The sequence below is a fragment of the Heloderma suspectum genome, chromosome 6, assembly GCF_057233095.1.
Source record: "Heloderma suspectum isolate Gila_16-S chromosome 6, 16-S_ref, whole genome shotgun sequence".
Classification (NCBI taxonomy): Eukaryota; Metazoa; Chordata; class Lepidosauria; order Squamata; family Helodermatidae; genus Heloderma; species Heloderma suspectum.
The window spans coordinates 98,962,328-98,989,621 of NC_139463.1; the positions used below are offsets into that span (position 1 = coordinate 98,962,328).

Below are 27,294 nucleotides of genomic sequence, written 5' to 3' on the forward strand. Positions count from 1 at the left end.
CACTAAGGATACTATACACCCCAGATGTTGTTGTTTTCTGGTACCTGCCTGTCTTTTAGTTGTCTCATTAGGGCACAATCCCGTGCATGTTTAGACAGAAAAAAGTCCTACAACTCCCAGCATACCCCAGCCAGCCATGCTTTTTTTCTGTCTATTTTTCTGTCTAAAAATAGGAATGTATCCAGTGAAGGTTGGTGGCTCTGATTTCAGTGGGATGTGAATCCACCCTGGCTTTCATGTAGAAGCTGGCTTTCAGTAAAGAAGCTGGCTTTCAGTAAAGAAGCTATCCAAGGTGCTGGACCTTTTGGGGGATAGGGTTCAGCACCTCAGATAGCTCCTTTAGAGTCTTGGCTCATTCTCATTCAAACCCAGAGTACATTCACAGCCTCACCAAAATCAGACCCACCAGCCTCCACTGATTGCACCCTTATTTGCCTTTTCTTGGGTGCCTTGTAAAAGCTTAGTCAGAATGAGTTGCCGGCACTGCCATTCTTCAGGGTTAAGAACCAGCTTGATCCCCGCGCCCTCTTGAGTTGGTGTGTGGATGTACCTTGACCGTAATTCAGCCTTCCCCAAAGTGGCACCCTCCAGATGTATTGGATTACCAATCACATAATTTCCCATGATGATAGGAGTGGTAGTCCAAGACATCTGGAGGGCACCAGCTTGGGGATGGCTTCCAGCTAAGTGCATAAATGTAGGCGTATGAACACCAGGGCTGTTATCCTATATTACTTGGCATTGAGTCACATTGTGCTCAATGGGGCTTCTGAGTAGTAATATATGGGCTTGTACCATAAGGCAGGTGTGGGCAGAAGAGAGATCTGATAGAGCTTTGGGTGATTTGCAGGTTGGCACTGATCTCTGGCTCCCAATTATTTAATAAAAGGAGCAACAAAATTACTCTCCTCCCGTAAATGATACCGTTGGAACGAAGACCGCTTGGGGTAACCAGGAGTGGATTTTTGTGTGGAAGGGCTGTGAGCTCCATTCAGTTCTGGTACTCAACAGCAAATTCCTGGGCTCAGAATTCTTTCATTCTAAGAGTGTAAGTCTTTGGTAACAGGCAATGTTGTATCTGTTTCCTGTAGGTGTTTTAGGGACCTAGCTTGAGTACGAGGACGTTTTAGAACCGGAGAGTCAGCCCAGCTGCTTTGCCTTGAGTGTTTTAAGGCTGCACTCCTGTGCAGGCTGACTTGCAATCAGAATCTAACAACACTGGACTACACTGCAGGGTGGTTATAAGCCACCATCAGCCCCAGCCTAACCTGCAGTATTAACACTCCACTACATTGCAGGGCTGTCGGAAGCCCCTGTCAGCCTCGGCACACTCAACGTATAATATGGGAAGATTAAGCTGAATTGGAAGTTGCACAGGCAAGGCAAGGCTATGCCGCCCCCCCCCGTAAGACGTGAGTTAGGAAGAGCAAGAATTCCTGTCTTGGGAGGGGACACGCTGGTGTCAAAGCAGAGCTGAAATCCTGGATTTCTCCACTGGGTTCTGTGGGTCGCTCTCACTTCGTCCCTGAGGAAGGGGGGGGGGGAGTTCTATTAAACCCTGAAACCGTTTTTATATCTGCCGTCTTTCTATCTCTATGACGCTTACTTCCGTGAACAGGCGGAACTTCATAGACCAGCGTAAATTATGATGGGCGGGAGTTTCTTGAGTGACGGCCAAATTGGCCAGTAAAATGTGTCTATTGAAAGACCAACCCTAATCGATTAGGCAGACCAATAGGGAGTGGCAGCATTCTGGCGGGAAATTTCAAAATGGCGGGATCAACAATAACAGACAGTGTGATGACCCAGTAAGAAATGAGAATCTGTCGATGCTTACCCCGCCCCAACGGCTACAAAGGCGATTATAACCTCGATGGACACATTCTTTTGCCAATGGGTAGCAGGAGTGGCAAATATCCAATAGGAACTGAGGAAGTGGAGGCTTGGAGGCTTGATAAGCATTTTATTTGGCCAGTGAGGACGAGCAGGGTGGGGCTTCACGGAATGGGCGTAATAGTTATTTGACATCCAATTATCCAATGGGAGAGACAAAATGTTTCTGGGAGCCAAGCGGGTATAGAGTTGGAACCGACAGAGATTCTCCAAAAAGGGCGCGACTGCAGGAGGAGCGCGCGGAATTTGACAGACAACAAATTCTTCCAATCGGGAGCGGAGAAGCTGGGCCGCGTCCTCATTCGACTCTTGGAGGCGGGAGTACTGTTAACAGGCACTAGCTTTATCGAATAAGCTGAGGTCTGTCCCCGTCTAACGTGAGGGAGGGAAGGATCATTAGCAAGTAGCGGCTAACCCATCCAATAGTAGCCCGAGACAAATTTTGAGCGGCATCCCGCCCCCCCAACCAATCAATCCTGAGCATACGGGTGGGAGGGGGCCCGTCTCAGCTTCAGGGGCACAATGGAGGCACAACTGGGAGAGGGCGGGACTGCCTGTGACTGATAGGTGCGCTTGGCCAACGGCGCGTCGCGAGAACGGGGCCGGGAAGTGACAGGCTTTCAAAGGGGCAAATAGCGCGGGGAGCAGGGCGGGCGCGTGGTGCGAGGCGGGTGCAGCAAGAGCGCCGAGTAAGAAACAGAGAGCTCGAGCAGGCAGGTATGTGAAAGAAAGAGAACGTTGAGGGGAAGTGGCGGTTGGGAGGAAAAGTCCGTTGGGGAGGGCCGGCGCGTGGGCGGGAGAGAGCAGGAGGAGGCGCGCGCGCGGCTTGAGTTGGGGTTGGGGAGGCTGCGCGCACGCGGGGTCCTGTGAGGTGAGAGGAGGGAAAGGGTAGCGTCTGTGAGGGGGGATGGAGGAGTCTCGTCGACTGATGTGAAGGGGAAGGAGCTATGTGAGGGAGAGACTGGCGGGAAAGGGGGGGCTTTAGCCTCGCTCCAGTCAGTCCCCACCCCTCGCACCCGGGCACAGCTTCTCCCTCAAACACCAAAGAGACCCCTGTCCCTCCCCACAGTTCCCTTCCTCCTAAATCCCGTCTCTCTCTCTCTCTCAAACACCACAGACTCCCCCTTTCCTTCCCATTCTCCTCCTCTGTCATCATAATTCTTTGTCCCTTGAAACCCCGGGGAGACACCCCTTTCCTGCTCCACGCTTCCCCCTCTTTCATTCTAAATATGCCCCCCCCCCTTGAAGGACGCGCCTCTCTTTTCCCTTTCACATTGCCCTCCTTTTATTCTCAGCCTTGTGTGGACAACTTGGACATTTCCTCTTTCTTTCTTTCTTTCTTTCTTTCTTTCTTTCTCCCCCGCCCCCTCTCTCTTACAACCACGTTGTGAGAAGTGGTATAGAAATAGTTTAAGGCAGCAATCCTATGGCCGCTAGTCAGTGGCTAGATGGCCATAGGATATGTGGGTTTCTGGGAACCAACCTCGGAACCCGCACTCTGAGGTCAGTTCCCGGAGAACTGACCTTTCCCCCCCTTCCGCGCTGCCTCGCCGGCAGCATGGAATGGCCCCATACTTGCAAGAGGAGCGCAGAGCGGCCAAAACTGGGTGTTCCCGGGTGTTCCAGGGTGGGGGAGGCAGAAATGCTGGTAAGACACATCCTATGTGTTTTCTGGCAGCCTCCTCCCCTGCTCCGCCTTCCCGAAATTGGCTGTCTAGCTGCAAATGCAGGGCAGGAGAAGTGCAGAGGGGACGATCTCCTCCGTGCTTCTCCTGCCCTGCATTTGATAGGTGGTCGCCTCCGAGTTCGGAGGCGGCTGCCTATCCCCATAGGATTGTGCCCTAAATAAATTTCACTCATTCCCCACACAGTCTCCAATACCAGTAATGAGCCCCACCTGCCCACACTTGCACTTTTTTTCCTCCTATATCCCTGTGGTAAAGTAACTGATTTGCATGGCAACTCCAGTTTAAAGGCTCTTATCTACCATATTGATGAGAAAGACCTGCCTGAGACCCTGAGGGGTGTTGACGGGATAGCCCGTGGTGGATAATTTAACCCATGGTGAGGCTGGCGTGCTATGGTCCATGGGGTCACGAAGAGTCGGACACGACTGAACAACAACAACAACGAGGCTGTGGCATGTGTGACTGCCATTTTGCATATCCAGACCTCCCTGGGGGTTGTCATGTCTTGAAGCGAGTGTGGGTTATGCAAAGGTTAAACAACTCTCACATAACCTTAGAACAGACCATGGGTTATATGAGGTTTAACCCACACTCGTTGGGTACACGCAACATGACAACCCTCGAGTGGGGACTGGATATACAAAGTGGCGCCTGTGGATTAAATCAGCCGCATGTGTTGTGCGAACCAGGTCAAAGTCTATCCTGGTATAAGGCAGCTATCCACAACTCATTAGTCTTGTTCTAGTCAGGACCAGGATACATGATGGTGGCAAGTGCTTGCCAATGTAAGTATTACTCACAACATGCCACTGTGTGTGAAATAACCATTCATGGTGGCCTACTGGCAAGTTAGGGTTAATGGCCTGAATGGTGATGCGCTGTTGTGCTAACTCTACAGATTAATTGACTTGTGTGGTACGTCCATTTGTGTGATTATGTGTCAAACACTTACATGAGGAAGTGGCTGCTTTTCCATCTGTTTTGGTCTTCAGTCTTGGCCCTGAAAGACTGCGAATGAAAGCAAGGAGAAATGTGGGAGAAGAAAAGCGAGGAGGTCCTTGGTGTATTGGTGGCAATGGTGCTTTATTATGGGCAAGTCGGGGGGGGGGGCTGTTTGAAGGATGGCAGAGAACCCTGTACAAGGCACCTACTAACTTGCATATGTAGACTTTTAGGGAGCAATCCTGTGGCCCTGAGACAGAGTTTAGGGAGCCATAGGATAATCGGATTCCTGGGTCTGAGGTTGGAGCCGGTGCTCTGACCATGGATCAAAGAATCCGCGTTCCCTGCCCCCACCCCCTCACAGCTGGTTCAGGAAGAACCATGCCAGCTGCCTCTCTGAGGTTGCAAAGGGGGCATACCAGTGGGTGGGGTGGGGTGGGGTGGGGACTGGGGAAGCCAGGATATGATGTATCTTCAGGCCTTCCCAGCCTACTTCCCTCCTGCTCTGACATGCCCCAGCTAGATGGGTGAAAAAGCCTGTCCAGTCAAAATGCAGAGTGGGAGGATGGTGATGGCAAAGACTGCCTCTGCTGCTGCTCCCACTCTGCATAGCGTGCCCATAATCCTCCGAGTTCGAAGGCTTACAGGCATCGCCATAGGATTGTGCCCATAATTATTAATAGTTGTTTATTACTTATAGAACCCTTTGGCATGTACAAGATCCTTATTATATCTCCATCCCGCCCTTACTCTAATGAGTTCAGGGGGGTGCATTTGGAATCATATTTTTTTCTCTTACAGCACCCTATATAATATGTTAGGCTTGAGATCGGCTTGCCCAATTTCATCTAGTGAATTTAAAGGGAAAACTGGGATTTGAATTCAGGTTTTCTCAGTTTGGCGTTTGACCACACTTGGCTTGCTTCAGCACTATTATATGTAGTATACATTGTTTATTTCATAAACAAAACAATTCATTGGAACTTATAGGACAAACATCTTAAGAGTGTATTTGTCTGAACACAACTGCAAATAATTGACCAACAAAATAATCCATTAGATGGGAGCAAGCAAGCACTGATATCTGTTCCTTTAACCACTCAAATAAAAGCATATGAAGAATTGTATGCTTGCATAAGAATGTAATTGAAATGATACTGCCATCCTGAGTTGGCAAGCTGCTTGTAACAATGTCTTAGGAAACCTAACTTTCTGTGGCAGTGCTGGGAAATGGAACAGGAAGGAAGCGGGGAAACAAACTGAGAATTTGTGCTAGCCTACTGTGACTTTCTGTAAGACAAAAGCCAAGGAATTCTAGCCCAGGTGTGGTGAGCAGGAATTTACATGTAAATAGACTTCTGTTGCATACTAGCCAGTGTGTAAAGGACATTCCCCACCCCCAAAGAGTTTTGTAGACAAAGGCAACAAAGAGCTGTGGTGCCTTAAATACTTAATAATTTTTTTAATGGCATAAACTTTTGTGGACACCTTCCACTTCATCAAAAGTGTCCACAAAGGCTTATGCCATAATACATTTGTTAGGCTTTAAGGTGCCACAAGATGTTGTTTTTCTGCAACAGACTTACATGGGTATTCCACTGGAAGTTGTAGACAAAAGCTTTGAACATTATAGCAGTTGGGTTGGAGGAGCATTAATTTTCAGGAAAGGAAGATTAGGTTTGTACCAGTCTCCCTTCTGAATATAGATATTCTCAAAAGGAAAGGAACAGTCTGTCCTTATTCTGGTAGGTGGCTGTGCATGTATGCTGCTTCCTACATGACTGTCTGAAACCTGTCTAGCAGATCTTGGCAACCTGCATTCTTTTGTTCTAGTCAATTTCATGAGTGTGCATATGTGTCATGAGTGTGTTATGTGTTAGCAGTGGTTGAGTAAGCCAGAACTGTGAGTCAAGATGTAAAGAATTACATTGTAGTGATTTTAAGATAATTTTTGAGCCTATATCTGGTCTTTTGTTACACCCAGGCCCCAACCTACCTTCCTGGCTTACTTCCTGATGGGCAAAAGTTCATATTGGTTGACGTTTATAGACCTCTACCCAGTATCCTGAAGCCAGCCATGCCAGTGCATCAATTTTTCAGGCAAGTCCCATAAATATGAAACCCAGGCTTTTGGTTAGGTTATCTTCAGTTGCTGTGCTGCTTTATCTTACGAGTTAGAACCAACTTTTTTTCTTTGTTTAATTAGCTATGGTTTTGTGTTCTGTTTATTTAATATAAATAATTCTTTATTAATCTGGTGTATTCAGTTTTGGGTAGATTATGAATCTCATTGTCTCTCAGTTCACATTATTGTCTGTCTTCTCAGTCAAGCTGCTGCACGGGCTTGTGTTTAATCTCTTTGGGAAAGGGTGAGGAACCTTTTTCAGCCCAAGGACCAAATTGGAAAATGGGAAACCTCTCATGGGCCGCATTCCATCTGTGGGTGGGGCCATAGGCAGAGTTGGCAGGGCTAGCTGTGATTATTATCATTTTAAGCCTACTCAGGCTTAAGTAGGATAAGACTTCTGTATGTCTTCTCAGAAGTAGGCTGGACTAAATCACTCGGCAGCACTTTCAGATAGCATCCTGAATACCAGGCCTCAGCATGTCTAATCACAAGTAAGCAGGTCTCCTGCCTGCAAAGTGTACACCTCAGTTCTGTGCAGTAGCTCTACACTTTACAGGGTATTTAAAGGTTAATTACCTTTAAATACCTTCAGATCTCCAACCAGAGATAATAGCATAAAGAAGCTTGCTGGCTGGAGGTTCCCCATCCCTGTTTTAGGGAATTGTGTAGGCAGAGATTGGGAGCTGGCAGAGTAATAATGTTGTAGTTCAGTCAGATCTCTCCTCCATAATACTAAGAGTGATTGGGGCTCTGTTAACTCAGGTAATGGTAGCTAGTGATTTGTTAGGTTATTTTAGGGTGGGCTGAGTTCTGTGGTAAGGCTGGGACAAGCAGACTTCCATTACGTTTTGTTTGTGTAGTAATTGCTTATGGTGCCAAAATAAGGAGCAACATAAGGATTCTGGGGATATCACAGTGGGCAGTGCTTCTCATGTAATGTCTGCTCAGATGTTGCCTTAAGCAGTGCAGGGAAAATCGGCCCCTCTTTAATGACACAACTTGGAAGCAGAGCTTTACTCAGGGGATGTGGTATGGAACACAGCAACTGTTCTTGGGATGGAGCAGCTCTTGTATGATCACTTAAAAATAGGGGGAGTGAATCAGCTGGCAGACCTAGAGTTAGGACTGAAGAGTCCCAATTTCTTGTGTTAAGACTTATTGGCGGTCTGGCTAAGTTTTGCTCAAATTGATTTGCCTAAGAATTGCTTCTTCAATGGAAGAGAGATGTATCCTTGAGCAAAGCAATGAGGTGATTATAGTCTATTTCTCAATGTAGGTCATGAACGTTGTCTGGAGCAACATGTAGTGGGCCATCAATGCGATGACCTCAAGTCCCTTTCTGGGCAATGTCCCAGAGGCCCTGATGTGCAACCAGGAAGCAACATGGCAAATTAGAAGCTCACACATTTAACATATATAAATATACATAAGCAATTGTGTCAGGAAAAGCATGAGGCATCACTGTCTGTTTTCATGGCTGTAAAATCCTTTATGCCTGGAAATGTAAGCACTTGGTATTGGAACCTAGGGATTCTTAGCAACCTGGTCTGTGCCAGGCTATTGTCTGGGGAAACTATGAACTTGCATTCATTTCCCAGTCCTGTCTCTTTTGGTCTAATTCGTAAATGACCCTGCTGGAATCTATCTTGGGCACATGCAAGATAAGAGAGAGACACAGCAGTTCACATCCCTTCCAGTGAGCTATTCCATGTGTTACATTCTGGAGAAAGTAAGAAACAGGAGCACTGTCAGTATTGCCTGCCTCCAAGCACTGGCCAAGTGCCAAGCTGCTTTGACTGCAGCTTGTCGTCCTATGTGGGGTGGCAGGCAAAGGGACTTGGCTGACACTAATTGAGTCCCAAGTTGGCTTTGCTTCCCCTTCTCCCTCCAAATCAGTGAAGGGGAGGGCCAAATGAAGCCTACTGAGCTTCCTTGAGTAGCACTTCTTGAGGCTATGGTTTAGTTGCTCTCCAGTCCCCTCTGCCTTCTTTCAGGAGTCAAAGCTTCAAGGAAGGGCCTCTCGTGAGGTCTCTGTGGGTCATATGGGCCAGCTTGGTGGGCTGCATTCAGTCCATCAGAGAGAGATTCTTTATCCTTGGCCTCCATTCCACAGTGCAAATGAGGGAAATGTTTTCCCTCCCCCCTTTAAGCCCTCTGCATATGACAGAGGGCTCAAGGTGGGGTGGGGGATGTTGGTAGCAAGCACAACACAAGACTGGCTAGTAAGCCAAGCTAATATTTGTGGACCCCTGGTGAAGAATGCCGTTTGTCATGCCCACTGAGATCAGCTGGGGATTCCCTCTCCTTGTGAAGTGGGTCCGATATTGGCTAGGAGCATGTGGTGGCCCCTGCTCTGTGGAACCCCTCTCCTGGGACAATTTTACACAATTGATACTCTGTAATACCTTCCTTTTGACCCTTTTTGTTTACTTCCTGAGGATGTGAGTCTTCGTGATTTCAGATTCTTTGATGGTACTCTTTATTGTGGTATGATTTGTATAGTTCTATTTAAGATTGGGAGGACAGCAATGACAAATCTTGATAAAATAGTTAAGAGCAGAGACATCACACTGACAACAAATGTCTGCATAGTTAAAGCAACGGTATTCCCCGTAGTAACCTATGGCTGCGAGAGCTGGACCATAAGGAAGGTTGAGCGAAGGAAGATAGATGTTTTGAACTGTGGTGCTGGAGGAAAATTCTGAGAGTGCCTTGGACTGCCAGAAGATCAAACCAGTCCATACTCCAGGAAATAAAGCCAGACTGCTCACTTGAGGGAATGATATTAAAGGCAAAACTGAAGTACTTTGGCCACATAATGAGAAGACAGGATACCCTGGAGAAGATGCTGATGCTAGGGAAAGTGGAAGGCCGAAGGAAGAGGGGCCGACTAAGGGCAAGGTGGATGGATGATATTCTGGAGATGACGGACTTGACTTTGGGGGAGCTGGGGGTGGTGACGGCAGACAGGAAGCTTTGGCGTGGGCTGGTCCATGAAGTCACGAAGAGTCGGAAGCGACTGACCGAATAAACAACAATTTAAGATTTTGTAGTGTTCAATATTAATTCAGTGTTGTTTATAAGAGGAACTGTGGAGAAATAAATCCTGTGGGGAATGAGACAAAATACCTGAGTGGGAGTGTTGAAAGTGAATTTTGAGGGTGAGGGGACAGTGGAGAGATGGGGTAGGTTCTACTGAATTGGATCCAGACTAGAGATGTAAATGCTCTGGAAATTTTCAAGCCATGGGGAAAAATTGGAAAGAGCTGGGGAGGGGGGGCTCCTTGGTCTTCATACCTCTTAAGAATTCATAGTACGGTGGATTAGATCAAGTATGTGCATGAGCTCCAACTAAGTGGCTTCATGAGGTCTAGAGGTCTAGCACATGTTATTAGAAAACTAGATAGGCAACTAGGAATCCATTATAAAAGAGTGCCTTTTTAAAATGATTAATGCAGTTTATTTGTTAGATATGGATTAATCCATCATAATGTAACTAATTTAGTGATTTGTTGCTGTGCTTGTACTTCAGTTATGGCGGTATATAGTGGAAAACTCGTATGTAAATGTGATTGAGAATGTTATACTATTGGCTTAGTTTTTAGTGTGTTGGAGCAATTCCGATAAAGTGTATATTTTGAAAACCCAGGTGTGTATGCATGTAGGAAAACGAGGATGTCCAAATTCAGAGAAGGCAGTTGTGGTTTGTGTGTCCATGGACAAGGTATTTTTACATAATTCATAATCTCTAATCTGAATTTTGGTAACTAAGGGTAGAACTTAGACTCGGTGTCCAATTTCCTTTTAAATGTGTCTTGAACTGTTCTGCTTCTCTCCTGCAGGTAGCAAAGCTGAGTACAGCATGGTTCTGGAAGGAAAATGGGTTCCACTCGGGTGACTGCAAAGGAGCTATGTGAGAATGACGACCTGGCTACAACACTAGTTCTTGACTCCTACCTCGGCTTTAAGACCCATAAGATGAACGTAAGGTGAGGGGTGGGATCCTGAAGACTCAGAAAATTTAGGTTGCAACACGAGGCAGGAGTTATGGGGCCTGGGATATTAGGGCATCATAACTGGGGGGCAGGTAAAGAGAACATTGTGTCTCAAAGGAGATCCTTCTCCTCTCCATTCCTGCAGCCCCCTCCCACCTATCAGAAGGAAGCACCATTTGCGGGAGGCAGTGGAAGCTTTCCGGAAGCGCAAGGACCTAGAAGCAGCATACCAGGCCTTGATGCAGGGTGGATGGGCCTGCCACTACTTCGCGAACCGGAGCCATCCGCAGGAGGCTGCCTTCAAGACTCACGTACAACTCTGTCTCTTGGCTGTTTGAGCGGTGGGTGGGTGGGGGAGATGTCAAAACAAACAGAGGTTTAGGTAGTAATTTTTACCTCAGATATATGAAGTTAACCAACAATCTGTATAACGTGTTACTAATAATATACAGTAAATCCTGGGAATATAAACAACTGAGAAATCTGTGTTTCTATGCTTTGCTTTTCTTTGGACCAAACTAGACATGTGGGGCAATTGCGTGTATGTTAAACATGTGTTTGCCCTGTTCATATATAAAGTTCATTTGTGTGGGTCTACTCCTTATGCAAGCCTTGTAAATTACATAGCCCCTCAAAGTTACTTGCCTGCATATTTGCCAGCTTTTTATTCTTTGGAGGGGTTGAGGGACATAGAAGCTCAGATGGCTGGTGGCAAAGATGTGGGTTTTCTTGTCCCTCCACTGCAAGCCTAACATATTTCTAAACTAGGTGCACTGGAGGCAAAGCTCCTTCCTGCATTTCCACCATAGAAACTTAAGCAGGGTGGCAATGAGGCATGGGTCGCAATGGCCCTTTACTCTCAACCCACCTGCTGCACCCGTAAAATAAAAACGCACTGGGCTGGTGGCACAGGAAACAAGCTCTTTTGGTTTGTATGGTGGACACGTAAGAGGGAGCTTTGTTTCTGGGTGCTCAGTATGGAAATGGAGTCAGCTGCTGGAGGACCAAGGAAGTACCCCATGTGTCCATCAGCAGCCTGCTTAGTTTTAACCAGGAGAATGGTTAAAATGGGGGGAGGGAGGGGCCTCTTTTTGTCCAGGGGCTGGATTTCCCCTGGAACACACCCAGCAGGCTAGATGATTCCAAGGGGCCAGGGCCCTGTTCTGAAGCCCCTCCCCCTCACGATATATTGGTGTTGCCCAACCCCACTGTTTTTTTTCCTGTGCAAAGAGAGGCATGGAAAACTACTTGGATGCCTCTTGCAAGCACTGGCCGAATAATTTTTTTGCCTTGCTCATGTCCTGATCAGGGTGTGAGTGGTGTGGGAAGGGACTTGAATGGAAGCTGCAGGAATGACTGGAGATAAGGGGTTCCTCTTCCAGGCCAAGGGGTGGGGCTTGGGGAGGAAGGGGCCCGTGGAGAGTGCCCAACCCTCCATGGGCTGGATTGGGCAACCTTCCCTTAGGTTAAAAGCATATCTTTATACAAAGGAGTGTGCAGGACAGGGGGACTGAAATCTGTCAATTGCTTTGTTGTGCTCTACTGTTTCTAGGCACTTTTTTCCCAGCCCAACCTGGAAGTGAGCTGGGCAGGGAGAAAATTGCTTAAAGTTACAGAGCAAAGCATAGCTTGCTGAAATAGCAAGGCGAGTTTTGCCCCCTCCTCTGGATGCTCTTATTTGTAAAAAGAGTCCCACCTCCCACATATACACTTTGTCTGGGAACAGGGCAAAAATGTACAAGGGACATGCAGTCTGCCTTGCAATCCACTGTACATCACATGCAGCTCCTTACCAACATTCTAAAAGGCCTAGGGTATTTCACCTATCACAGTCTTATAATGATGTGTTCCCACAGATCAACTTAAAAATAAAATATAACAATATATATTACTTTTGAATTAAGCATTTGCTCTTTCTGAATATCTAAATGCAATTCTCTAGTCCCTGTTGATTTGTTTCTGGGCTTTCCTGAGCAGCTTTGCTACTTAGTGTTCTAGGTCTTCTCAAGAGGTAATGAATGTTCCCCTGCAATTCTTGTATCTCTTTATGTTCGAGGTGAGAGGCTTATGAATACTTCACTTCGTATATCCAAGACTGATATACACTGTCTGTGTTTGGATGTAACAATAAGCCAGAATTGCTGGCTCCTCCTGCCAACAGGAATGGTTAAACTAACCAGAGCAAAAGTTTCCCATTGTGTCTGAGCTCTGGCTTGTCACTCCCCTAACAAACCAGGAATGGGAAACCAACTTTGAACTGTGGCTTCAGACTCTGGGTAGCATGCATGGTTATGCTGCTCAAACGCCAAGCCAGAATTTTCAGCAATTGTGGCTTATCTTTATGTCTGAATACTGCCATCGTCTTCAAATCTTGAGATGTCTGTCCTTCTCTAGTTTAATTGCTTTCATTCTGTCTTTTCTCAGGTTTAATTTTGGCCTCTGCTTTTTTGTTCTGGTCAGGCTCTATTTTTCACGTATCTCTTGCAACCTAACTTGCTGAGTTGCCATCTCTGTCTATTCCATCTCTTTCTGTGTAAGTGAACCCAGGCAAAATACTGTGCCCCATTACATTTTTTGCCCTTCTCTTTCAGTGGCCTTTCCCATTGCCACTAGGTAGAAATCTTTTTTCCTCTGGCTGCCTCCATCAAACCAACCTTAACACTTCTTGGGTCACAAGTGTCCACTGGGGTGGTATGGGGATTAGACATAGGGTGAATAACCCAACAAAAAGAGACCTCAAAATTTCAAACAACACGTTTAAAAGTTTAGTGAAAAGTTAACAGGAAAAGGTTTTGTCTCTAAATAGATACAGTAAAAACAAAACTGTATGTGCAATAGGGTAATAAAATAACCAGGGATAAATGCATCCAGCTAACCTAACTACACTGTGTCCCTATTTTCTCCAGGTCCATTCCGAGCAATATTTTACTTATGGTTCCAGCATTCTCTTAAACAGTTCTCCAGTTGCAGCAGGTCTTTTCTTCCTCTAGGACTCTAGGCTTCTCTTTGTGATTTTCTCTGATCTTTCAGATCCTTCTCTCTGAATTTCTGCCCTTCTGCCACAGGCTTTATATCTGAAAAATAACCTGTTCTTTCCCCTCTCTAACCAATCAGGAGGGTAGTTTCTTGTTCACCTTTGCTCTAAGTTCCTATCCCTGCATCAGTCCTCTGGCAAACATGCATTAGCCAGATAGTTCCTATCCCTGCATCAGTCCTCTGGTTGAACCTCTGGCAAACACACATTATTTTTCCTTCTGCACAAACATAACTGCTATATTGAACTAAAACTTCTTGCAAATCTCGTTATTTCATGTGACCTTTTGTTGATTCTCTTAATTCATATAAGTGAAACAATGCTTGCAGATTTTCTTCCAGTCATGATATACTCATTTCTGATTGGCTGCCTGAAAATTTAGGCATTCAAGGAGCCCTAAAATAATATGTTACGCCAAAAGAACTTGCCCTCTCATTCTCTTCTGCTTGATTCATTCTGCTCACATACCCATCTGTGTTTTGGACTTCCTGTTAAGGCTGCAACAGGTTATGATAATCTACTATGGACACATAGAAGAGGCAGAGACAGTTGCTGTCAAATAACTTGTAAATCATTTTTTTGAAGACCTGAACAGCAAACAGCTTATTAACCAATAATCTCTATGTTAGTTGTTAATTGTACATCCTGAGATGAGAAACAACTGAATAAATCACTATTTCTGTGTCCTCCTTTTCTCTCTTGCCCTACTCTAATCCTTCTTTGCCGACACTGACTCTAATTGCCTTGGTGTGCTCCTGTCTATTGCATACAATTCTTCGCCAGTGTTTTAAAATGGCCAGGGCATTATGAATCGACTTCTGGTAATGAGTGGAGGAGTCCCTGGAATATAAGGTCTCCTAAGTTCTCCTGAGTGCTTGCTGTGGGTTGAGAGCAGCAGGAACCAGGTCTAGTGGACTCAAGTGTGAGTTTGGGATTGCTTTCTTCCAACTGGTGCTAAGCTTTTGTTAGACTACTTCAAAAATGCTTGCTTCCAAGTAAATATACATGGGATCAAGCTGCATGGCTTGTTGTTGTTTATAGAGTCTTCCCCTCCCTCCCTACCCCCCCCCCCGCTTCTTTATTTGTGGAGACCAGTCCTGGATGACAATTATCCAGGGTAAATTAAGTCAACCCTGGATGCAGTTGGAAATCTAAAGGACCTATTCCTGTAGGGACAAGCTAGGCACAGCAGACAGGATCAGGATTCATGAGTTTTATTTTAAAGGAAGCTGAGTTCCTGCAGGTGGAAAGCAGGACTAAGATATTAACCAGTTCGGATGATCGCAGGTGCGAAAGAAGCCATTGTGGCTTCTTCTTCTGCATGTGCTGCATGCATGACTACAATTTGCATAATTACCCATGATGCAGCACAGGTTGCTGTGTTATCTGAACCCTATATGGCAGGGGTGGTTTCTTACCCACACAACAACCCATGGCTTGTAGTAGAGGTTGCAGTGTTGGCAAGAAGCCACCCGCGTCGTGCACTGCTCCCAGTTTGGATAACACAACCTGCACTGCGTCTCTGGTAATTACACAAATTGCGGTGGCATGTGTGGGGTGGAGAAAGAAGCCGCGATGGCTTCTTCCACCCTGCGATCGTCCGAATGCAGCCACTGATTGGGTTTGCACGATGAACAGGCAATTAGCAATCCACTGTGGTTTGTTAACTTCGCTGCGCATGCCTGCCAGTCACGTGCTGGGGGGATTTGCATAATTCCCCTTGGCAGCGTGGCTTGTTGTGTCTTGCAAACCCGGCCAGGGTGCCTCGTTGCTATGGTCTTATTATGACTTGCTTCTTAGAAAGGGGAAGAATTGGCTAGAATTCTGAGATACGGGTGGAACGGGGCCCAGGATGACTGAGTTTGTCTAATTGGGAGGACAGTCTGGGAACCTCTTCTGAAAGAGGTTTTGTTCTTTATCTCCCCCAGATCTTTCGCTACCTTCGCATTTTCCTTCCCGAGAGTGGTTTTGCCATCAAGCGTTGCAGTCGGTATTCCCTGGAAATCAATGGGGCCCGGGTGGTCTCTACAAAATCATGGTAGGTCTCCCCAGATGTCCTGCCATTTTTTCCCTTTCAAACAGTTATTTATTTATATGTCACTCAATTAAGTTCTCTGGGTGTCTTACAGTACCAAAAAACAATAAAAACGTTGAAATACAATTATAAACCAGAACAACAGGAATATGAAATGCAGCATTAAAAATTCCAGCAGCCAGGAATTAAAATATATCTCAGAATATCAAGCAACACCAACAATACATTAAAAGTTCTAAAAGTTTTTAAAGACCTGGAAAAACCAAAAATTTATTCCCCTGGTGCTGAACATATCAGCAAGCAGGCACTGGGGAACCTCTCTGGGGAGAGCATCCCACAGCCAGGGTGGCACCACCACTGACAAGGCCCTCTTCCCAACTTCTGTGCCAGGTTAAGCAAACCTGACCCCATGCATTGCCTTCACTTGATGTGCTTATCTGGGGATTGTGACAGTAGGAGCTTTGCTGTTCTCTGAGGCTATTTTTCCCCCTTCACCCATAAGGAGAAAGAATGACAAGCTGGAGCTCCTAGAGGGCTACATTGCAGAGCTGACTGAGCCAGATGAGAGCCTCCTGCGGACAGGTGAAAACGACTTCAGCGTCATGTACTCCACACGGAAACAGTGTGCCCAGCTCTGGCTGGGGCCTGCAGCCTTCATTAATCATGGTATGTGGGTGCTTCCAGCAAGTTCTGGCTCTGCTCCTCAATCCTTGTTTCATGGATCTTCTGCTGACTTCCCACAGTGCTGCTAGAACCCTTCAGCCCCCGTCTCAGTTTCTGCACCAAGAAAGTTCTGATCAGTGTGGAATACGTTATTGCATATTGTTTTTCCTTATCAATTTTATTAAGAAAGCACTGACAAAAACTAATTCTTTTCCAGTATAGTATAATGTAACCTTACAATGCAAATTCCAGTACTGAATAAAAGTTGTCCATTTACCCCCTAAATTGTATAGTGTACATATTTTGTTTCTTCAACAAAATGTAGCTGTCAAAATTTCTATTTTGGCCATCTCTAGGGCCCCTTAGACACCCCATGATAGCATGGATGCACAGAAATTTTGTAAAACCGATCCCAAATTAGGCCAATAAACAACATGTTCCTTTATGCTTTTCCATTATTGCATAGCCTGATTCCTAACCCAAGGATTTCAAATATTGTGGCAAGTACAGGAAGGGAGCAAGAAAGGTTGGCATTGAGTAGCAAGATAGGTGGGCTGTAGGGCCAGGGCTACTGAAAGCTAGCTTTTCATGTATTTTTGATAAGCTATCTTGTTGAGGGGGGCATTTGTTTCAGCACATGAAAATTGAGAAACGTAACATGGCAGGGAGTCCAGTGAACAACTGAGAATAACTGGTACAGTCTACAGGAAAGTGCTTTATATCAGCTGAAATATATTTGGTCATCTAGCCCCACATTGTCAGCTCTGACTGGCAGCAGCTCCCCAGGGTTGAGGGCAGGGTTTTTTCCCATCTTCTAACTGATTCTTCTGGCTGGAGATGCCAGGACTGAACCTGGGACCTTCTGCATGCAAAACATGTGTTCTGCATGCAAAACAGAGCTGTGGACCACCCCCAGCATAAAGGCTAGACTACATAAAAGAGGCATTAAATCTTAATGGATGGGGTGGGCAGGCGATGACTTAATGTGGCGGGGGGTGGGGGCGGAACAATGACAGTATGTTTAGAGAAGGCCATGCCCACTGATGTCATCCAGCCCCCAGAAGGCCCAGTTGGGAGCAATTCAGTCCCCCACCAAGATATAATTCTGCACCCCTGCCATTAACAATTGGTGTTTCTAATTGCCCAAATTGCCTGTTAACAACCCATTTGTGTGGTGGTTGTCTCGGAAGGAAGCTTCTTCCCACCCCCTCCCCAACCCAGAGTTACTAGTTGCTGGAAAGACCAACTTGGGGCACAATCCTATGCATGTTTAGACAAAGAAAAGGCCTACAACTCCCAGCATTCCCCAGCCAGCATGGCTGGCTGGGGAATGCTGGGAGTTGTAAGCTTTTTCTTTGTCTAAACATGCATAGGATTGCACCCTTAGCAAAGGCTTCAAAAGGCCAAATTATCTTGTAATCAGTGTCATGATTATGTGAAATGTTTCAGCTGTTTGAACCCAACTGCAGAAGGCAAGAAATGGTTGCGCTGCACAACTCTCTTGGAAGTCTTCTCCCACCGGCCCCGAAACCCGCTGGAAGTCTTGCTTAACTTCCCCCAGCCCAGAGTTTGAAATTTCAGGAGTTTTTTTTTCTTACAACCATAAGACTTGGAAGCTTGCCTTCATAAAAAAGCAAGGTGGAGATTATTGGGGTGCAACATTAGACCCTATACTTGCCTGGTCATAGTCTGAATGCACATGATGCAACACCTAGCTTGAAGTAAGGAGGTTTCAGTGGGATCAGTAGCTGGATGTGAGTCTGCTTGGAACCTCATTTATGCTGCTTTAGAATTTCATGGTGGAAGAAAATCAGGATTTTAGTGAAATAAGTTCTCCAAAACCATGACTTTGTTTAGAGAAAGCAGCACAGCACTCATGATTGAAAATACAATATCAGTTTTTCTCTACTCCAACCTGTTGCTGATATGTAAAGACAGGCTGCACTAACATTAACCCTAATCTGCTTCTCTTTATCTCTCCATTCTACTCTACCTCTCCCACCCTACACAATTTGTCCCTTGCTGTGGCACCTCAGACTGCAGGCCAAATTGCAAGGTAAGTTATTTTAGCTTATTTTGAGGGAGGTGGTGCTCCTTATTAAAAGTGCCCAAGCTGCACACTTCATAGGATGCTGAGTGCCAGGCAGTTCTTCAGCATCACAGAAGCTAGAAACACAATCTATCTATAGCTCAGGCCCTGAAGAAACCAAAATTCTCAGCCTCTTTTTAGCACCACATATGCTGTTTCTGGGAAATTCAGGCTAGAAGGGTATAGGAGCCAAGTGTCATGAATTCCCATGTAAGAAAATAGTGTCTTGTGAAATACAGGAGTTGTGGCTGGGAGCTGGGTCACCTGGGATTTGTGAAGAGGAGGAGTCTGCTGCATCCCCTGCAAGGGAACTTCCTCAGCCTTGGCATTCCTGGCTTTCTTCTGTTTCCTGCTGCTCCATGCCTTCCTACCTTGTTTATCTCTGTGCTGCAGTTTGTCCCAATGGATGGGAACACTGCCTGCGTCAAGGTGCTGCGGGACATTGAGCCAGATGATGAGATCACATGCTTCTATGGCGACGGCTTCTTCGGGGAAAACAACGAATTGTGCGAGTGCTACACTTGTGAAAGGTGAAGGCCGTGGGCGGTGGGGTCTGGAAGCTGGGAAGGTACTCTTGGTTTTTTGAGAGACCGGGGGAGGGCATTCTGCACCATCTCCCCTCCCCCAGTGCCTTCATCAGTCACCATTGCTGTTGGGAGATGCTCCACCCTCAAGGGATGGAGTGGCTCCTCTATTTGGTTGCTAGGTAGCTGTTTGGAGGGGGTGCTGTTTCCTCCTGTGGCCATCACAGAACCTTTTGAAGAGTGACAGTAACACTGAAGGACAAGGGAGAGGATATTATACATAGTAGATTAGTGGTCAAGTCCTACCTGTCGTCAGTGCCATTTTTTAAAAGCTTATTATGTTTACTGTGTCTTAATTTTCTCTTAATTGTCAGCTTCCTTGGAGGCTGGTTGTCTGGCAGAAAGGCAGTGTATAAATATTTTAAATAAGCAGAGCGAAGGCCTGTTCAGTTATTGCAGGGCTGGGTTCTTACGTTGCCCCCCTCATTCTCAACTCTCAGGAAGGGAGAAGGAGCCTTCCGCCTCCTGAATCAGACACCGTCGCAATCTACCTCTGTCAATGAGAAATACCTACTGAGAGAGACAGATGGCCGTCTGCAGCGGTGGAAAAGCCAGTTGTGCAAACTGGCCCAACGCAGTGTGAAAGTGGGACGCAAGGCCCGTCGCAGGAGGGCACGATTACGTGGTGAGTATATAAGAGTGACTTGCTGAAACTGAACTTGCAGGTTGTAGTGGTGTATGGTGTAGTGTTGATCAGGTGTTTTTCTCATGCAAGAGAGATGAGGCTTGCTATCTTGCACCCATCTTTTACCTTCCACTCTCTATCACCCAAGAGAGTGTTGTCAAACTGTAACAGCCCTCTTAGTGGTGGGGAAAATAGGATTGCATTTTATCCTGAGTTGAAGAGGGCACTGTCGAGCTATCTTGGCTGACAGCTTTGATTTCATAGGGTCAGGAGAAACAAACTGGGATGCCCCGTGCTGGTGTTCCTCCATTAGAAGGAACGCTAGGGTGGGGTTGTGTGCCTTGGTGTCAAAAGGCTGAGTGATGCAGCAGTGGCAGGTTTTGCATCACCCTTTTGAGGCTCTCAGAAGGCATGCTGCTGTGGGAAGGAGGAATGGGTGCTGCATGATAAAGGCAAAGTGGCCAGCAGCAGCACTGTTAAATAGGATGCAAGCTGGGATTGAAGGTGAGGGAGGGGGCCAGCGTTCTGGGAACTGACCTCGCTTTTCCTTCTCCAGGAGCTCTACGTAGATCTACCCATCGCTGGTACCGCAGGATGCTGAAGCCTTTATACATCCCAGTACATGACTGCTTGGCCTGCACAGCTCATAGATGCAAGCTCCGTAAGCAGCCGCTGGTGCATCTAGTTCGCTGTCCTGCTTCCATGTTCCCTGCCTCACATCTCTGGCACTCTATGCGCAGGAAGGGTAGCTGCTCCAGGGCCCAACAGGACTGCACCTTCACAAGAATGCACGACGGGCCTGTGAGCCTGGGCTGGGCCGACCAGTGCAGCTTGGTTGTGAACCTTGGCAAGAGAGTTCCCTTGAACTGGGCAGGGCTGCACGGAGAAGCAGAGCCTGGGTTTGGGGAGGGAGAACCACATCATAGCAATGGGGAGCTGAGCCAGGGGGCTGAGGAATACCGCACAGGAAATGTGACGAGCCATGCTGAGGTCACAGCACCCCATGGCTCAGGGGAGCAAGGGTCCCTCACCTCTTCAGCCCCTCTCTCCTCCAGCCAGCTATTGTGCAAAACAAGGAGCATGGCCCGTCGCCAAGCTCAGCTTTTGCCCAAACCCCAGCTGTTACTCCCAGCATCAGACCCCAAGCTTTCTCAGTATGCTCATGTCCGCCTTGAGGGCCCACTCTTTGGAGGCAGGCAGCGCTGGCAGCAGCCTCCTCTGGACAAGAAGGAGGAAGAAGAGGAGGTGCAGGCAGAGGAACAGTTTCCTCCCAAGCGGATGGTTTCCTTCCCCCCTTTTGTGCCACCTAAGCGGCTTCGACTGGTTGTGAGCCACGGCTCCATCAACCTTGAGGTGGCTTCAAGTTCCTGTGAGGAGCTGTCCTGATTTGACAAGTCTCCTTAAGAAGGGACCCCATCTTCTTACTGAACTTTGATCCTTGATAAGCCAGGGCAAAACCCCACCTACCAGAATTGGCCTGAAAGCATCTGACTCTGGTGTATTTTCCCCCCTGAGTCGCCTTGTATGGGGTGAGAAGCCATCTCTTCTGTTCTGATGTGATGTCCATAAAGGGCACAAGGCTGTATCTGTGCTAAGAACACACTACCCTGTGTTCCATCCTGTCTCTTTTTCTAATGCAGTTTTTCTTTCAGTTGTCTCCTTCCAGGGTACTTTCTCCTTCACAACCACACCCATCCCTTTCTAAAAGCACACTCCACTACCTGGCCAAACATGACTACATACTCCTGAAACTGAAGCCATATAACAGGCTGCGTGGATGCTTAGGATTGCCTCCCCCTGTTGTCTTTTTGAACTCTACTTGTTCTTCCGCAAAGTCCTTTCATCTTTTGACTCTTAGGTGTCCCCATGCTCTGGTTTGTAGCTGATCAACTATGGACTTTTCTACAAACACACATGGTGCTTTTGCTGTTTGTTTGCTCCTACAGAGGCTGTGAGGCTGATGTGGGTGAAGTGACTTGTGGGTAAAAGAAACCTACATCCAATCAGGGAAGCCTCTTTAACCCATTGTAAGAAAACCAGCAACCGGAAGTGCACATTCGCATGGAACCCAAGCTGTTCAACCCATTTAGCCTGACGGCTGCTATTTGCTAAGCAGGCTTATCTAGGGAATTAGACTCTTTCTTCTCTCCTCCCACCTTTTTAGGTGCCTACTGTTACAAAACCTCTACTTTTCTAGTTTTCAAAGCCACTTTTGTATTAGCCAGATCTGTTTTGTCTTGTGTCTACTCCCTGCTGGGGCTTTCAAACAAGTGTGTACTGAAACTTTTTAGACTCTTAATGAACTTAAGGTATTCAGGATTTTATATTTGATACAGTTGATGGTGTTTTCAGAATACCAGTGAGTTAGATAGTTTTATGCAAACATTTCACACTGTAGTCAAGTGGTAGAGAATAAAATAATTGTACTTTCCCAGCTCTGATCAGGGGACTGTGTGGCTCAGGGGCTATGTGATAAGGGGCCTTCCTTCTGTGAGGAGCTGGCTTGAGCAGAATAAATAGTTCTACTCATTTGCTGGCTGGGTTCAGTTCAAAACCACTTGTGGTGAATGGATCTTCTGTATATTTGTCCATTGGTCCAGTCCTGGCAGTTCTTGGGATTTCTAGTAGATGGGGTTCACTGCGATACTTAGAAATCTAACTGCAAGTTAGCTGGAAATCAGAAGCCAGCAACTACTGGATAGATGGGAGCATTGCAGCCACCCTTTTTCTATGAGTGCTTGCTCTATTGTGCAGGCAGCGTGCTTGTGGAGAGCTTTGTGGTGCTGACTTCGAGAAGCGCGTAGCCAGTGGTCATAGGGGGGCCTGATTCTACTCTTTTACCCCTTTTCTGTTCAGCTTGGTGGATTTCAGTCTTAGAGAGGCTTCTCCATATAACATTTGAAAAACAGGTGTGCAAATGGGAGTCACACTAGTATTTTAAGGCTGTGATCTTGGGATAGAATCCCATTGAACTCATACTACTAAATAACCATGGATAGGATCCAGCCGCAAAGGTTGTTGATCTCTGAAGTTGCGAAGTCTGTTTTGGAGAACCTTTAGACCTGTTTCTAGAGTTTGCCTGGCTTGCGTTTTAGCTCTGAGGCAAATGTGTATTATAGTTCAGGCCTTCTGTTTTTCACTACTCTGCAAGTGCTGAATCCTGGGAAACTGTGTGTGTTTTTTGAAAGTGGTTTTTAGACAATAGTTTGTGTGTGGTACAAGGGCACAACTTGCAGCTAGGAGTTGCTATATCTGTTCACTCTATCCCAAGAATGAAATTGTATTAATGGTGCAGGGAGTATTTCTTGAACTGAAGTCATGGGAACTTGGTCATGAGGGCTTAACCTCGAAGAAGGGTGCCGTCTTTCATGGTGATTGCAGTAGGATTTTCTTATGCTGAGGCAATAGTTCTGGAAAACCTAAGCTTATCTTGTAAGCTTCAAAGAAACCCAGAAAATCTACAGACCTCCAGTTTTGAGCATTGCCCTTTTAAAGGCCCTAGTAGGCCATGTTTGCTAATACAGCTGGTCTCTCCTATGATGGACCCCAGAGGGAGTCCAAATCTGTGTTGTGCAAAAGGCTCATAGACACTGGCAGTTGTGCATATTCATGTGAAGGCATCAGGGAAATGTGCACAAATAGCATGAACAGCGCTAACCTCCAGCAGCAGAGTACCTAACTGATCTGCAAGATATAAAATACCATACTTATGCTGGCAATGTGGGCAGTTGCCCCAAGCCTTCATGTGAATATGCAAAGTTGCCTCAGTTCATGCGTGTTCTTCAATCCACTCTTGCAAAACCCACATGAGTGTACACAGAGTTGAAAAATGTGTTGCTGCTCTTGATAGTATGCTCACTAAATAATTGATATACAGCTGAAACTGCACGTCTTTTTCTGCTCGCCAAGCACACACATACATTCTCTCTCTCTCTCTTCAGGTGCGTGTTCACTTTTTCTCAACCTCTCGACTTACTTCATATCAATTTGTGTATTTCACACAAGTGATCTTGCCAGTTGTACATCCTTGTTTGATTACATACAACATCTTGTGGTGCTGGTGATTCAGTATATATGGTACCCATTCTGTGTCAATATGTGGCTCTATGCCAATAGAATCTTGACCTAAACTTACTAGCTGTTTCACTAGCTCTCTGTTTTCGGGTTGTTGTTGTTACTACATTGGAAAAAGTGACTGAACGTCTGAAGAACATCACAAGGCGTGCACGTTCACCTGTGCATCAATGCTTGCGCACAGCACAAACAGCTGTACTAGACATTTTTGTTTGTTCCTAACCAGTTCCAGACCCCTGCTGCTAGGAGTGTCCATACTTGCTTTTCTGCCTGCTACTCTTATCAGTTTGTGTCTGTTCTATGTTTGTTGACAGTAGCGGTAGTGCACAACTTTTAGGTAGTAACTGTTGTGGTTGGGGGGTGGGGAGAGAAAGGAAGAGAGTGAGGTGATCAAGGGCTTTGTGTGGGGAAAGGTCGGGGTAGAGAGGGATGTTGCTAGACAGGACATTGAATGCTCCCTGTAGAAGAATTGGCTGGGGCTCAGTTTTCACCTCTCTGTGCCTCTGTGTTCCCCATCTTTTAAGGTGGGTTTATAATTCAAGTTTATACTACCTCACTTGGGAAGGGAAGCATCAAGACACCCCTCCAGCCTCTGTCTTAGTCCTGTGTCTGTTTCATTGTGTCCTTTTCCCATCCCCATGGCTTGCACATTAAAAACATGCATGTACTCTTGAGTGGAGGGGTAGTAAACCCAATTATCTTCTGTCTTTGCATCCCATGTAAATGGTTTCTTTTTCCCCCCGATCAGGATTTTTTCAGGGTCAGTCCTCTTTTGTTTAGGCATCATCTCAGCCTCAGTCAGATCCCTTGAGGTCAGCTTTCTTCTTTCTGCCTCTCCATACCTTAGTCTCTGTTCCCTTCCCAGATACACCATTGTCTGTTACATTGCTTCTTCCATCAACTGTAAGAGACTTTTAAAGCATGCTTTGGAGCCAGTCTGTCTTCATTTGAAAAGATAAAAAAAAATCCCACCTCCCATAAGCTATGCTCAGGAAGATGTTGAGATACATTGACCCTTACACGGGTGGGGGTGGAGGGAATCAGCAAACTAGACACTGGGGAAGGTCTCTGGATGGCTGAGTTCCTCAGGGAGGAATGGGGTGGAAGGTTGCAGAATTTCACCATCAGCCCCGGTGTTTGCAGTTTCTAACTGCAATGCATCAGTCTTTCTTGCCTCTTGTGGCAGATTCATTGCTAACTTCATCTTGAGACTACTTTTATAAGGCAATGACTGGGTTCACATGTCACGATAAGCCACGATGGTTTATTTTTCTGAATAAGCCATGGCGGTTTATCATGTTGTCTGCGAGCAGGTTTCCTCAGCCATTGTAGCTTATTTAGTCAAAATAAGCCACCCTGATAAGCCATGGTCTGCAGTGAGGTTTATTTAAACCATTGTGGCTTATCGTGTCGTCTGGCACTCCACAGTGGCTTAAGGAGTGGGTTAAAGATCACCTACAGAGTCACTTGGCAAGAGCAGTCAAAACTGCTGCTGCTGCTCTGCTCTCTCGGCAGTGCACTCTGCAAATGTCCAAAGTGTCAAACTCCCCACATCTTCCACTGAGAGGAATAGCCAAGCAGGGTTTTAGTCCTGCCTTGGATGCCTTGCCACGATAGGAACCTGTGTGTGAAATTTTGTCCCATTCCTGCAAACTTCTAAGGGTTTAGAGCTGCCATGCCCTTTTTGGTGCAAAGGTGTTTTCGCTCATGGAGGCATAGCAGCGCAGGGTTTTCCTTGTGCATTGGGTGCATCCTCATGAGAGGCACCTGTGTATGAAATTGTGCTCCAGTGCTGCAAATTTCCAAGCGTGTAGAGCCACCACTCCCTTTTTGGTTCTTATGCTCCAAAGAGCAGCATGGCATGAACTCCCTAATCGGAGTTACTGGATGCTGAGAAAAAAATTAAGTTCTACAGATGGCTGCACTACAGATTGCTGCGGTGGTGTGAGGAGAGGTGCAGGCAGGCAGGGCGGAAGGGAGAAGCATGGAAATCTGGCTGGAGACCCAAGGCGGTGGGGAGCGGTGCAGCATGGCTTGGGTGGGGTGATGGCAGTGGGGGTGCTGGAAGTGGGTAAGGATCCATGGGGTGAGATTGGCAGTGACTTGGCAGTGACAAGGCAGAGACAGAAGAAGACTACAGCTTTCCAGTGCAAAAGAAGCTAGGATATCATCCTGGCTGAGTGGGAGAACTGTAGAGGGAGGAGGGCGGGGAAAATAAGCTACACACAATAGTTTATTTGTCCAGTCATGTGGGGGATAACAGTTGCTTATTTTCAAAATAAGCTACTGTGAGTAGCTTATAAACCATCTTGGCATAAAGTGACGTGTGAACCCACCCAATGAGTTGCTCAGCCCATAACATGCATGACCTAGGGTTGGGGTATGTGGCTGCCTATCACCCCAGCCCATCATAATACTATAATGCTTTATTTAAATATAGGGCTCTTCCAGTACTTGTCCAATCACACCGTAAGAAACTTAAATAAAAATTAAATTGGGCAAATCTGGACTTTTTTCCTTGCACAAAAAAGGGGAGAGGATGCCACAGATGAGGTGCATCTTTCCAGAGCTGTGTGTACTCTGCACTCAACAAATCTAGATCAACAAACCAAACTCGGAACCTGCATGAATTAATGAAAATCAATCCAGTTTTCATATGTTTGCTTCTATTGTTGGGGTAGGCAATACTTTGGAGAGTATTGGAATGCTGGCCACAGGGAATTCTGAGTAATTCCTTTCCATCTAGCCTGTTTTTCTGGCTTTTGAGGCATCAGGCCCAAATACTTTCAAATCTGTCATCACAGCCTTAAGGGCCAGAAACTTTTTTTTAATGAAAGAGTTCAACTTGACCTGTACCCAATCTCAAATTCTGCACTTGTGCAGTATGATGGAATGCACACAGCCCTGGTTGTATGTAGCTTGATTGAGAATTGGGGGAGGGGAGGGGGGTCTTAATGGTGCTATATTGGAGAGGGGGGTTGGAAGGTACTCTCTGCTCCAGCCATGGGGGTTTGAGGCCTCAGGGTAGTTTTGCCCCCATGATCAGGCCGGTATCCTGAAAGGGGGGTGAAGGCAGAAACTTGTGTTTGTATTTTTAATGGTGTGTGTGTTAGGGGAGCATAATGCTTTTTAAAATACTTGATTGGAATAAAGACTTTTAAAACTATTCCTGTGTCTTGGTGATGTGGCTTGTGGCATTTGGTGCATGAGCGGGTCAGGTGCAAGAGGGGGCTCCAGTTGTATGTGCTGCTTAACTAGACTTGTTTGCAGAGTATTGGATCAGTTCAAAAGACAGACCTATCCTTGGCTTAAGCCAAGCTTTCACAAAGTGAGCCCAAGTGTAACAAATGCTCTTTTAAAAATGGACTGGTGGGATCTACTTCCTCGCCCAGAAAGAGCTCAATAAACGCTTTTTAAAGAAAGGATCCCAAATGTCTGCTATGCTCCCTGAAGGAAGCAGAAAACTGAACAGGCATGAAATTGTCAACGCAACTACAGTCAGGGCCAGAAATTTTGGAACAAGGATAACTGTTTTGGCAGTTGG

The 27,294-nt window shown here is 46.3% G+C and overlaps 1 protein-coding gene across 2 annotated transcripts; it reads left to right on the forward strand.

The window, feature by feature from the left end:
• Nucleotides 1-2,550: 2,550 nt before the first annotated feature.
• Nucleotides 2,551-26,903, forward strand: KMT5C (lysine methyltransferase 5C). Of its 2 annotated transcripts, XM_084805530.1 has the most exons (10): nucleotides 2,551-2,610; nucleotides 6,508-6,623; nucleotides 10,494-10,640; nucleotides 10,792-10,957; nucleotides 15,609-15,718; nucleotides 16,218-16,381; nucleotides 18,415-18,434; nucleotides 18,861-18,997; nucleotides 19,492-19,676; nucleotides 20,233-26,903. In XM_084805530.1, the coding sequence occupies exons 3-10, from the start codon at nucleotides 10,531-10,533 to the stop codon at nucleotides 21,060-21,062; spliced, it is 1,722 nt and encodes a 573-aa protein (XP_084661656.1). In that variant the 5' UTR covers nucleotides 2,551-2,610; nucleotides 6,508-6,623; nucleotides 10,494-10,530; the 3' UTR covers nucleotides 21,063-26,903. The 2 variants fall into 2 exon arrangements, with proteins under 2 accessions (XP_084661656.1, XP_084661657.1); XM_084805531.1 differs by lacking the exon at nucleotides 6,508-6,623.
• The last annotated feature ends 391 nt before the right edge of the window (nucleotides 26,904-27,294 follow it).